The sequence below is a fragment of the Pholcus phalangioides genome, unplaced genomic scaffold, assembly GCF_987345545.1.
Source record: "Pholcus phalangioides strain wild (caught in Gottingen) unplaced genomic scaffold, Ppha-v1.0 ptg000022l_1, whole genome shotgun sequence".
In the NCBI taxonomy this organism is placed as follows: domain Eukaryota; kingdom Metazoa; phylum Arthropoda; class Arachnida; order Araneae; family Pholcidae; genus Pholcus; species Pholcus phalangioides.
The window spans coordinates 26,490,415-26,504,912 of record NW_028301615.1 but is presented as its reverse complement, the minus strand read 5'-3'; the positions used below and the strand labels follow the sequence as shown (position 1 = coordinate 26,504,912).

At 34.1% G+C, this 14,498-nt stretch overlaps 1 protein-coding gene across 1 annotated transcript in view; it reads left to right on the top strand.

The window, feature by feature from the left end:
- LOC149070104 (uncharacterized) overlaps positions 1 to 14,498 on the top strand; it is an 85,458-nt gene that overhangs the window by 40,961 nt on the left and 29,999 nt on the right. Inside the window, exons 20-24 of the mRNA XM_089249232.1 lie at positions 2,373 to 2,581; positions 2,885 to 3,078; positions 8,366 to 8,627; positions 10,392 to 10,604; positions 12,895 to 13,157. Coding sequence (XP_089105358.1) covers positions 2,373 to 2,581; positions 2,885 to 3,078; positions 8,366 to 8,627; positions 10,392 to 10,604; positions 12,895 to 13,157 — 1,141 coding nt within the window. The remainder of the gene's footprint in view (positions 1 to 2,372; positions 2,582 to 2,884; positions 3,079 to 8,365; positions 8,628 to 10,391; positions 10,605 to 12,894; positions 13,158 to 14,498) is intronic.

Below are 14,498 nucleotides of genomic sequence, written 5' to 3'. Positions count from 1 at the left end.
TTTTTAAATTTACAAAGAAATAAGTATCAGAAATATGGGAAACTTTATACTGGAATGGGATAGCCCATACAATCAAGAACATGTGTAAAAAATTTGAAATAAACCAATGGCTAAATAGTATTTTAATGATATTTCTATTAAAGTAAAGTTTTTCCACCATGTTTAAAGAGGTATGAGACCCCTTAAGTGTGAGGGCGGTTCTTCCTTCAATGGCAAACAAATCTAGTTACAGAGGTCCAATTACTTTGTTCGTTTTGGTCTAGTAGATTAGTTGTTCATTTAAAGGCTTTTATTTATGATAATTTATAAACTATGATTCTGCTAATATGTTTTTATTTTTATTGAAGTGCATTGTGCAAAGTGTAGAAGAACTGGATATGATGTAGAGATGAATGTTTGGAAGGAAAATTTATAGTAATCTATGGTGAATTGGACCACTGTCCCTTCACATTCCCGGCAACTGTGCCAACCTTTATTATAATAGAAGCACACTGATCTTTTCCTTTCTTGGAGTATGTGTAAATGCTAAATGGGCCATGCAAATTCCCTTACATTCAGCTATTCAGCATTATGCTTGCTTTTTGTATTTGGTCCAGATGACTAATTATACTCTTTAACTGGTAAAATAAACTTTAAGGGCTAAAGAGTTTTTATCTCAAGGGAAATTTAAGTCACAACTGAGAAGGATCATTCAAATCTGCAAGCAGAGTAAATTGAATCACCTCAGCTTTCCAGAAATAACTGAGAGCAAAGTTGGAGTTTCCGCTGAAAAGCAAGTCATCTCCCATCTTTGCCAATGAGCCCAGTACTGTCTAAACCAGTGTTTCCCAAAGTAGGCAATATATCTCCCTTAAAGCACAATGGAAGGCTCCAGGGGGGGGGGGTAGAAGTTTTGGGTTTAGTATGGGATTCTATGGGTGAGCTTGAGTTGGAGGGTGATGCGAAGGTAAATTTTTTGAAGAAGGGGTAATGAAACAAACAGTTTGTTAAACTAAGGTCTAAACCTTTCACCCCCCCCCCCCCTGAAATACAAGTGCAGATTATTTATTTATAATTCTATCATAAAATCAATTACAAAACCCCAAATGTTTTATCAATTTTATAAAAATTGTTACCCATATATTTTGATTTCATTCATTTACCTGTATCACAATTTAGAAACAAATGCCTCCTCACCTCCCCCCCACAGACATAAAATTATATTTATAAATCTGAGTGAAAATCCTATGCAATGATACCCTGTACAGGATGAACGTGACATGTTCTGCCAAACAAAAAGGCGAGATAGACGAGCCAAGGGGAACATTAAACACCTCACCACTGCTGCCGTATCTCAAACCATTTTTGCGTTACAGTCAATATTCGATTATGAAAAAAAATGTGTCAAGTCTGGCTACAAGTGCTGAAAGACTGGCAAAATTCAAAATCGAATTGTCGCCAAAATTTTTCATTGCCAATTATGCAAACACCCTTCTACCTACAATTGATCAAATTTATCAAAAACTTGTCCATTGTACCAGCTTTCGAAAGAGACTACAAAAACCATACCTGTGATCTAGTTCAGGAGGAATTTTGACTTTTGTTTGCAATGCATCACTGAAATCTGCATTCATTGAAGTAATTTTATTAGGTTTTGGCGATAATTCAATTTTTCACTTTACCAACCTCTCAGCTCTTGCAGCTTGTTATCAAATACAGATTATCCTGTAGATAGAGGTAATGTCACTTTATAGGATTTTTTTCTGAAAAATCCAGTTGTCACCAAAATCTGTATCTGTCAATTCTGAATTTTCATCGAATATCTACTTTGATAAATGCTGATTTCAGTGATGTATTGCGAACAAAAGGCTAAATTTCTCCTGAACATGATATGGTTTATTGTATTCTCTTCCAAAAGCTGGTATAAGGGACAAGATTTTGTTAATTTTGACTGGTTGAAGCTAAAAGGGTGTCTGCGGAATTGACAATTAAGAATTTTTTGGCAAAAATTCAATTTTTAACTTCGCCAATCTTTCAACGCTTGTAGCTTGCCATTAAATCCAGATTTTTCGATGAAGTTGGTGTCACATTCTAGTATTTTTTCTACTCTTTCCAAATATGTGCTTAGTTTGCTTGCAGTTCTTGCAGAATTCTCACAAATTTTGGTTTTTTTCAGACTTGACACCTATTTTTCCCCATAATTGATTAGTGACCATAACTCAAAAACGGTTTGAAATAGGACAGGGTTGATAGAATGTTTCATGTTCCACTTAGGCTCATCTATCACCGCTCTTTTGTTTGGCAGAAAATGTCACGTTCACCCTGTATAATGATATAGGAGTTTCACTGTATGCATGTAAGCATATTGAAGATAGTTGTTTCAATTTAAACAGGTGCATCAAGGAAGCGAGAAATCAACTTTGATGTTGTTTATGATACATCTTCTGGTGAAGCTGATATTAATTTGGTGGTACCAAATATTCCACAATTTGGATTCGTAGGCAAGAGAAAGAGGTTGGAAGAAAATGGTGTGGCATACGGTTTGAGCAGTTCATATTCTCTTGCAATCACTAAAGATTTAAAATATCAACTTACATTCATGGTAAGCTGGTTTATTTATTTAAATTTTTGCTTTGATAGAGCAGTGAGGAATTCAACGATTGAATAGCTTTTGTCTTGTTATTGTCTTTTTGCCATGAAGAATAATGTAGACAATTCTCATATTGACATCACTGATATTTTGTTTTCGAGTGATAAGAATTATTGGATCTAATTAGATTCTGACAAATTTATATTTGACCTCATTCAAATAACTAAACCTTGTTTTTTATTTTAAAAAGAATGCATTGTGTGTGCACTGAAATGTTTCCTCAGTATTCATAATTCAAACTTTTCAATGTCTTAGAAAGAAAACAAGGTAGAAAAAATAAAAGAAGATGGTACAAACAAAAACAAATCACCAAAGTCAAAAGACGTCCTCATGTTAGTTCAAGAGCGTCTTCTGAAACTTGAAACACCCTTCAACGAGTACAAATGGACAAGGAAGATGCACATTCAAAGTGGCAGCATGAAAGCTGATGTTCATCTTTCCTATAAAAAGTAAGGAATGAATCAGAGTATTCAGTTATTTTTGGAGTTTTTATAAGAGATGTATGCAATTCTGTGCTCCCAAAATCAAATGTATCAATGTAATCTATAATTTATAACTCTCCCTTATACAGTCTATGCTTGTTAATGACTCTCATGTTTCACGGAAAGCAGTTGTTGTATTGAAAAGATTGAAAAAAAAAAAAAAGTAGCTTCTTAAGAGAATTCTATACTTACACAAAATAAAATATTAATTTTGTTTCATGTAAACCTGTTTCTCAAAGTGTGCATCATGGCTGCTAGGGGCATCGACAAATTTTGTCAGAAGCATGAGATATTGATTTGTATGTCTATTTCTGCTTTGAAATGATTCATACAAAAAAATATCTACCGAACTATTCTGGGGAGCCACAGATAAATCATGAATTAGGTAACGGAGCTGCAGGTGACAAAGGTTTGAGAACCACTGATGTAAACATTTGCAATGAAAATGTATTAGGTTAGACAATTATAATAAAAATGCCATCATTTCATGCAAGCATTTATACATGAAGATGATGTGACTCTTTGCTATTCATACAAAGGCTTAGACAAATGGCTGATGTGAAGATTAATTTATTAAAGAAAATTCAACTGCCTTCATAGGAAATTGAATCACTGTTGCCTTGCAATCTGGGTGAGTGTACTAGACCACTACACTACAGAAGCAATAAAATCTCTCCTTAAAGCATATATTGGCTGAATGGGACCATACACTGACAGTATCAGACCTAATCACAGGCATTCAGACCTAACTCAGTTAGCAGCTCATGTATATTGACATTTGCCACCAGATTATGACTCATAAGGTCCACGGCTCAATACACTGAGCTTATTTCACTCAGCTATGTTAAGATGTAAACAAAAGTGCTAATTCTCAGTATGAAAATATCTGTTCACATGTTTTTATATTCTTATCTTATTTCTGAAGAAAAGTGATCCTTTATAAATGCCTATGGTACGACACATCCTTATGTTGTATCCACAACCTATCATATATCCTTTCTTCTTCAATTCCGATTCCGAAAGCCTTGAGAAATGGACGGGTGGGTCAGTCGTGCGACAGTATACACAGATGTTTATCAGGCATCCCATTCAGTCTCTCGTCATTAGTCATTACAAGCAGATTACACTGTTTTTTCTAATATCAAAAGTCAATTTCAAACACACTTAAAGACAGATTTGGTTCGTTTCTTTGGGAAAAAAAAGGAGGAAGAAGCTCATCAAAGCTGAGCTAGGACGGGGGTATTGGCATGAATGGTCTTTGCAAGTCATTATATTGGATGAAAAATAACATGGGATAAATGGGAAAACATTTGGGACTTATAGCACCGGATATCATAGTGGTAGTGCCGCAATATTCATAGTGATTATAATGAGCATTAGGGATGGGACAAATAGTGATTTGGCCAAATATCAAATATTCTGCTAATGTTTTAGTCGAATATCAATTATTCAACTAATGTTTTAGCCAAATATTGATTATCTTAAAATTCATCACAATCAGAAATAAAATTGCTGTTTAATTGAAAATAAAATTATTGGTAATTTCCAATGATTGGTATTTAATTTTAATTATGCAATTTATTATTTAAATAAATATTAAAAAAAACTGGTAACTGAAAGACTTTTATTATGTTACTGACAATAAAATTTAACGATAATATATTGCATTTTAATATTACAATGATACCTCGGCTAACGAAGATGATTCATTCTGGAATCACATTGATTAGCTGAAACATGATTTCCCATAAATTTCTATGGAAAATTATTTGATTTGTTCCAGATTCTGCCCAAAATTTAAAGATAAGGTATTTTTAAAACACCAAGGAATGCTATAAAAAAGACAAAAACTGATTGAAAGCTAAAATGAAGCTCCAAAATTGTGTAAATGAGAATCTACAGGAAGATGAGAGATGCTGAAGATCTTTTTATTTTCCAGTATGTACACAACCAACACGGCAGCTTTAGTCCGTGAAAATTCAGCTCACGACGTGGCTATTTTATGTTAGTGTATGCATTTATATCATTGAAAATGTTCGTTAGCTGAGAATCTGTATTCATTAGTCGAAGCAGAAAAATCACGAAAAAATCTTTGGTAACCGGAAAATTTGTAAGCCAAGGCATTTGTTAGTTGATGTGTCACTGTATTTACAGAATCCAGAATCAATTTTTTTTCAACACTTGTTATAATTTTACATCTAATTAAGAAAATTCCAACCATTATTTACTCTCAAGTATTAAATCATGACTTATTTTTCCACTATAGATGTTCCTTGCCCCTTTCAGTAGCTCAATACATTTCTTGTCTAGGTACATCCTTCAGTTAGAGAATTTGTGTAATTCATACTCACGTCTACCTTATTACAGTAGGATTCTATTTTCAGTTTCATGTTTTACTTATTCTGAAAATTCACCCTGACATTATCTCTTGCACAGAAAGGGATGGGTATGCACCACACAATAAAATATAAGTAAATTCTTAATTTATGCAAAAAAATTTCAATTAATATAATTTTTGAAATTAGTTTGTTGTGCTTAGATTTACACAGATATTCAGCCAATTATCTAATCATTATTTGGCTGAACTGAATATTCAGATAAAGAGCGAAATAGCAGCCAAATATTCATCTCATCTCTAATGAGCATAAACTAATATGCATAAAGGATATGCATAATTAAAGTTCTGTTCTGAGCTTTCTACAGACATAACTATTCTTCACAAAGCTACAAAACTTTGGAATAGTCTTAATAAACCAATGGGAAAGAAATTTATAGTAAAATAAATAAGTACCTACATTCATCCCCAGAGGGCGTTTTTTTTATACAAATTGTAATGCACATGCTAATTTTTTTGTTTGCAATCATGTGACCAAACTGTTCATGCTCTATGGCAGGTTATCTAAACATCTCCATTGGAACAATTTCTTTCTCATTTCTTTGCTAAAAATTGTAACGTTTAGTTTATAACTAGCTGATACCTGGCGATGTTGCCTGCCCTGTAAAAAATTTACATATATATAGCTTATTAATTATTTCTTAATCAAAATATTTCTGCATTAAGTAAGAAAAAATTACTTTCATTTTTAAATATTGTAATTAAATACTTCAGGCAATCGCTTGTGGATACACAATATTTTTGTTTGTCCATCTGGTGTGTAGATGTACAAATTTTTTGGATTACCAACACGCGAACAGGAGACGTAAAGCTGTCCGTGTGAAAAACAGGGCTCAAGTATTTTGATACCTGCCACTACTAACAACTGGCCTTGCGCTTTGTTGATTGTCATGGCAAAAGCTAAACGAATTGGGAACTGTAATCGCTTGAAAGTGAATGGCATTTCTTCAGTGATAGTTGGGGTACGTGGAATGAGGACGTCTTCTCCTCTAGCACATCCAGTTAGAATCATTGCTTCAATGATGTAATTGTGCAATTTCTTCACGCACAAGTCTGTTGCCATTGCAGAGTATTGGTGTCTCCAAATTTCTTAAAATCATTACAGGTGCTCCGATTTTGAGGGTCAAGTTGTGTGGTGGCACACCCGGAATATCCAAAAAGTTCAGAAATTCTGCAGAATACAGAACTGTGTCAACCGATTTGTAAGATGTGGAGTCTCCCGGAATAATTTTTAGGATTTTTCTATTGATCTTGTTCACACTGTCATTTTTCGATGCCAGAATTGCTTTCTCACAAAGCCACTCATGGTTTTGGTGATTTTGTTGAATGTTTGGGAAGACTTTGCAAGTTCTTGAACTGAGTTTATAAATGTATATATAAGAACTGGCAAAATCCATTTGGGAACGTTATCAGTCCAGTGCTTGGGTCTACGGGAATTCTTCCACTGCCAAGTTTGATCAACTAATGTGAAAATGATAGCAGTGCTGAGTCATTTTGCAGTTGAACTCGCATGTTGGTGGATAATGATAATTTTTTAGCTTCGTGCCAGAGTGTTGATGATTTGAGGCTAGCATTGAGTTCATCAGTTGACGTTGAACATTTTTATTCCCAGTTTTGTCGTCATAGTTGTTCTCTGTTGTTAGTGACGTCATACGTCCAACTTGTGCAGTGAATATTATTCAAACGCCTTTTAAGCATTTTTTAAATTGAAACTATACCTATACAATGAGTGGTTGATGAGATAAAGGCCACATTATCACTTACAGGACACCCTATATATAGGCTAGCTGAAATACCTGGCGCTCCCGGGTTTTCTTCAATTACTGGGAGGATTGGAAAAGTGACAAACCGCTATAAAGAAATAAACTGTTATAATAACATAATTGAAGGTGTAACAAACCATTGTAAAGGCATATATTCACGTCTGAAATGCATTGTTGGAAACCACGGTAACCAAAATAAACGTTCCGAAAGTAATTGTTGAGGCCCCAATACCATTGTTGCACGACAGTTTTTTGCCCATTTCGGGCATTTGCCCAGCTCTGGTGAAGTTTTAAAATAGCCTATGGTTCAATTCCAGACCTGTTTGGTATATATGCAAAATCTGGCGATGATCGGTCTAAAACTGTAGATTTATATAAAGAACATACATACATATTTTCACATTTATATATAAGATAATGCTTTGCTGGTGAAATTTTTACAGACTGTGATTCTGCATCAAAAGCTATGCTGAGATTTTCAGTCTTTTAAAGGGATTTGAGAAATCGAACCTTTAAAAAATTTTCCAATCCCCTTTATTGAGATGTTCCTAAAGCTTTATAATTTTCTTATGGGTAATTGTAGCTGTAGACAACTTTGAGCAGTGGAGTTTTAGTTAGGGACACCCTGTATATTGCAGTTGCAACCAAATGTTAAATTATTGTGTAAAAAAAATAGTAATCTTTTTAATTAAAGTTTGCTGAATTGAGAGAAAAATTTCTATTCAATCTGTACCAAGACTCTTGAATAACTTTTTCTGCAGTAAACACAGTTTGATATACACGTATGCTTATTTTTATTCAATGTGAGAATTTATCATTATGCTGAATCTGAACTTCATAGTTCTCTTTGGTTTGAAAAATCTTTTTTTACAATGTTTTTTTAGTATAGACAATCACAGGCTTTCTCACAAAATATCCTTCTTAGCATGATTTTTTTTTTGGAAATCAATATGCTGTTACATATAAATCCACGAAGCTTGGGTGAAAGAGATCTCGGCAATGGGATAAGTCCAGTGGCAAAGTTCTAGTGTTCATTCATTGTTACATATAAATATGTGTAAATTTTCATGCTGTAATAGAATTTCTCCTCCCATAGTCGTATCAGGGATTTAAACTGGCTGGCCAGTATTCTTCCAAAGATTTTCTGGGAAGACAGATCCAAAGCATGGGTGAGATTCCAAGTTAATGGAAAAGTTACATCTCAGAAAGCAAAAGAAACTGTAACTAGCCTTTTGACTGCCAATGCGAATATACCTCATTCATCTGTAGAATTGCTCTACAATTCATTGGAAATGCCTGGCAGACTGCAAGTGAATCTTAACCTCACTAGGATTGAGAAATCTAGTAGAAAGTTGACGGTAAGTTATATATATATATTGTGGCTGTTTTATATTTTCCTGGATGCATGGATATATGTAATCTCTCTCAAAGATATATAGGCTTAATTGAGCATGATTTAATTTTTAATTGCACTGTACATTCACGAATAACAAATCTTCTGGCAATCAAAATATGATTTTTTAACCAATACAGCAATTATTTCCCATACTAAAAACTTTTCATAGAACATTGCAAATCAAAACGTTTTATAAATTTGTAGATGATAAATATAGAATTGCTCAACATGCGCATACTACTATGTTCAAAAAGTTCCAAAACCTATTTCATTATGGAAGAATGAATACAGATGGAACCTGTTCATTTGGTGTTTCCTTCAAAGTAAGTACCCTGTGTAATTATGCATTTTTGCCCTTGTTCACACAAAGGTGTAAATGCGAATTGCAAGTCTTTTTTTTTTTTTTTTTGTCACATCTTCCAGTGCTTTCTTTGCTGCTCGTTGCACTTCTTCTGAACCTGAGAATCCTTGCCCCTTAAGCAAATTCTTCATCCGAGGAAAAGAAAGTCACATGGGGCAAAAAATTAGCCCATGGAATAAGCTGGTTGTGGAAGTATCAGAAAGTGATGTTTTAAAAAGTATTCTGATACCAGCATGGACCTGTGAGCTGGCGCATTATTGCGATGGAGCACCCATGACTTGACCTTCCAACGATCTGGTCGCTTGTGTCTCACCGAATCTTGCAGAAGTTTTAAGGACTCACGGGTTCCTCCTGGTGTCAGATTACCTGTCAAAACATCACATTCTGATACTTCTACAATCAGTGCCTTCTTAATGCATGGGTCCACCAGAGCACAGCCCGCGGCCTCAAGAGAAGAAAGGGCCTCACAAAAATAAGATCCAATTGAAATTTTCGAGAATTTTCCAGCTGCTGGTCTCAGAAAACTCACTTGGCCAGGGGGGGCCCCATGATTCTCTTAGACAGACTTATCTACAACTAGCTTATTTCCTTGATCTGGCCCCATGTGACGTTGTCCTCTTTCCTTGAATAAAGAATTTTCTTAACGGGCAACGATTCTCATGTTCTGAGGAAGTGCCGTGAGCAGCGGAGGATGTGATTAAAAAAAAAATGAAATCTGCATTTACATCTTTGTGATAAAAATGCATAATTATACTTGGAAGGAAACACCAAATAAACAGATTCTGCCTGTATTCATTCTTCCATAATAAATTAAGTTTCGAAACTTTTTGAACGTAGTATTATAACATACAATAAATGATTTTTAAAAATTGTTGTAGGTGAAATGAAATAGAACCTCGCCAACTTAACATCTGCTTGAGCTGACTTGTTTTTCCTATCCCTTTGGAGTGTTGAGTTATCAAGGTTCTACTGTATAACGACCTACCTGTATGTTTTTCTTTCAATATAATTCCTTTTTTCAACACAAAAAAGGGGTTTCGTTATTACCAGCATCAACCGTAGTTTATCTTTCTCCCCCCCCCCCCCCATGGAAAAATTCATGAAAAATAAAAACTTCCATCGGCTGAGTAGGGTAAAATATATCATTCTGGTTAAATTGTTACTTTTGAGTTTAGTTGATACAAGATTAGTTTTCATGGTGCTATATCAACTGTACCCAAAAAAAAAAATTAACAGGGAGCATCTATATGTGTGAATATTCATCAAAGTAAACAGTATTTCTGATGAGAAAATATTTGTCGTAAGGATAAATTTTTCAGGAATTTAAATGATTAAATCAAATAAATCTTTTTTTTTTCATTATAGACCTTCGCTAATTTCACTCATGACTTATGGATCAGTGATGCAGACAAATCTAATGCGAAGAGGATAAGGTCTATCACCTTCACGATACCAAGAAAGTCGTGGAACTTGTTGTCGAAGAGAACGTTTGAAGAAGAAAACGTAAATTATGATATCACACTTACTCGAGCTGTAATGGTACCAAAAGATCCAAATGACGAGGCTGCAAAATATTATGTTAGTAATTATGAATAGATTTTTAGCATTATATAAACTCATTATGATGTAAATTATGCATTTACTGACTTTTTATTTTGTTATTTTTGTAAAAAAATTTGAAGGTCTGTTTTTTTAATAATGGCAATACTACTGTAGAGATGTCATATAACGGAGCCAGGTATTGTGGTTCATACCATAAGTTAGTTACAACTAACCTTTGAATGCATGTAACTAACATTAAGTTTTTGAATATGTTTACATTAGATGAACACAGGTGTCGAGGAGATATGATCGAAGTGTTTAAAATTTTCAATGGGATGGATAAGATGGACCATGAACTTTTAGTACACCGCCAATCGACTGCTTTTACAAGGGGACACCAGTATTGATTGGTGAGGGACAATGCAAGATTATGGTGTCGCAGGGAATTTCTCTCTTATAGGGTTGTTAATAAATGGAATAGCTTACCCCCGGAGGTAGTAAATTATAACACAATTGACACATTTAAAAAGAAATATGATAAACATGTTGGGGTAAATCGAGAAACTATCCATATTTAGAATAAGACAACCATAAGTATTCTTTATGGGCATTGTATAATATTTTATCATGTGCATATATTGTTTATAATTTTTGTTAATTGCATTTTTAATTGGGTTGCTGTATTTTTGAAACATATGACATCCATATTTTTATGGGCATCTTTTTCTCAGCCACCTTGTAGGGCATTTTGCCTGTTGTGGCGTTGTATTTGTATAATGAATATTTCATTATCTGATCCAAAACTCAAGGGTTGGCTTTTTTAATGTAACTTACATGTTGCACAGCAAATGAACTCTTTTCCTTCTCATTCCATATGCCTGAGCAGTGACAACTAGAACAAAGACTATTGTGTGAGCAAGTCATTTAATGTCGTGCAGACACAATGGTCTTGAAACGAAAGCAGTAGAGCTGGATAAGAACTAAATGTGCTAATGGTCATACATCTCTATTTTTTGACGCATCCTGGTTTCCCAGAAACAAAGCTGTCTTGCACAACACCTTATAGGACATGCACTGCCATCAATAAATAAATCTGAATTTTATTTCAGAAGACTAAGATGCTTGTATGCCATCACCTTGCAGAACAGTAGCAAAAAAGGTAAGAGCCTTTGATAAAGACTACATGTAACAGAAGCTGTAGCAGTTTTGCTGTGTGTTGGGAAGCTGCTTTACCATATTCTATACCAGTGTTTCCCCATACCCCCCCCCCCCCGGGGAATAGGGAAATAGAGTAAGTGTACAGTAAAAGTTACAGGTACCACATGGGATCCTATGGATGGCTTGGCAAGGAGGATGATGAGGAAAACAAATTCCTGTGAAGGAAGCAATGAGACATAAGTTTTAAAGACCCTGCTCTATACTCCCTATGCAACCCTAACCTAATCCTTGTTATGAAAGAACCAGTTCCTGACATTCAATTGTGAACACTTTCAGGCAGGCAGTAGATCATTTTCTTCATACTATCAATGTATTAGGCAGCACCTATGGCATCAGATGGCTTCCTCTAACTACATTGAAGGCCTGTAAAACTTGAAACCATGTACATCTTCTGTCTCTCTCAAGTAAATAAATGATTACATCTGTTAAAAAAAGCCAACCCTTGAGTTTTGGATCAGATATTTAAATATTCATTAATGTTATACACGTTGACGTACGCAAGGGGGGATTATAGCTGAGATTATAGTGTTATTTTGCAGGAAAAAAACTTGACACCCCTCCCCCTCTGAGAAGAAAAAAATTTAAAACCCCACTTGAGAAAATTCTGCTTACGCTTATGGTTATACAGCATAATGAATAAAAATTGAACTCTTAAAGCTTAAAGCTCTGCTATACTACCAAAACACACATGCACTTCATCCATATTCCTTTGTGGAATTTCTAATAAAGGTGCACTTGTTGGAATGTTCTGGTACGCATTGTGAACCTAATGTGAAGCTTATTTCTGCATAATGTTTGTTATAGTGCTGCCACCTATTTTTCGAATTGTACTTTCAACTGGAAAGTCTACTGTTATTGTGAATGAAAATTGTTTGGAAGTCAAAAATAACTTCTCTGGCATCTTTCTTTAGCCCAGAATCTTGTGCTGCATTTTCCTATCACTTTTTTAAATGCATCTTCAACATTGTTTTGATTGTTAATAACCAAAATTCTTTTATTTTGCTTTTTTTTTACTTAGGTTATTGTTAATTAAATTTAAAATATGGTATATTTATTTCATGATTTGTGTATGCATTAACCTTCTACTAATGCTGAATTTTTTTTTCAGGTTGGTTGGTGGTCAGATGATGTCAAATCTCAATTTGATCTCCAAAAACATGATGTAAAACTGAAAGCGGATATTGCCAAAAAATTCCCTAGCTCTGTGGAACTCATGGATGAAGTCGACAATGTAAATGCTGAAGAAATTGATGGGCTTGGACATAAATTCATTAAAGCGAAAATTGGTCTTTATTACCCTGTTATGTCCACAGAACAAGTTGTTGAATTTGATGGTTTGTTCATTGCTTCGGGATCAGCTTCTGTTTTCAGGTATTACTATCTTTCTAATGAGATTTTCTTACTGAATTCCTCAGATGTTCTAATCAAGAGGATTATTTAAGAAAAATTCACCTGTCTCTTTCATCTTAATAAGTTTGTATGGTATTCGATTAGTACTCGTTTCAAGTTTAGAAATAATGTTAATGATTGGTTTTTAATTAATCAAAGTACTTTTTTAATCACAAAGTTTTACTGATTGGTTGTTTTCACTGATGCGCTGTGAAAGCATTATTTTGCATTATAAAGGAGGACTATACTTTCTTGCTCTCACTAACACAAATAGTTTATTATTCTGAAATTTTGAAGTTGTAATCCTCTGTGATGCATTGCTGCAGGCCGTCATTCCGTCCATTTCTGGGGGGGGGGAGCAAAGAGCATATACTCAATATATGTGTATATATATACTTTTCACCTTGTTTGTCTATTTGTTAAAACCGGTTGAGGAGACATTAACCCCTCCCTGACCTCTCCTGAAAGGATGGGCCTGTATTTCCAAAGCGTTAGGTCAACTGATTTGAATGTAGCTTTCTGTTGTCTTTCCATTCATGTGAGATGCAGAACTTGTTGACATCTTTTTTTTTTAATTTGCTTGTGGTAGAGTGACTGTTACACTTAAAATTAGCTTATTGATGCCAACATTTGCCAGTAAATTTTACTTCATACATTGAGCATGATGACTTTCCACTCTATCAGTGTTAGTCATCAACACTTGACACATTGAGTTTATTTATAATTCTTGCAAATTCATAAACATGCATAAATTTACTTTACCAAAAACTTTTATTCTTATTTCTGAAATGTGTTTGGTTTACTTTAAGAATTTGTTTGAAATATGCAGCAGAGTTTTCATCATGGTAGTTAAGAGGTACCAATTCTAACTCGTTAGTAAGTCATGTGCCGGATTATGTTTATTAGAATGAAAGTTTTCTACTCTGTAGAAAAACTAGTAGTCGAATAGACTTGCAGGAATCACCACAATTTCTAGTAAATAAACTGCTGGGACATATAAGCAGCATTAAGGTAACAAAAGTTTTCCTAATAATGCTTTGACTTAAAATGAGCAACACATAATTTATGTTCAAGAACCAAACAAATTTAAGTAAATGTTCTATTTATCATTGAAGTTTTCTCTGAGAATTTTATGATATTCCTGAATAATATCTGATATTTTTATGGAGTAAAAATTTAATTTTTCAACTGAATTAAAATGATATATATATATATATATATAACAAAATGCTCATAAAAAATTCATTTGAATCTGTTTAAGTCAAAATTTCTGAGAAAAAGTTATTGGATATATATATATATACTAGGGGGGCTCTGCCCCCC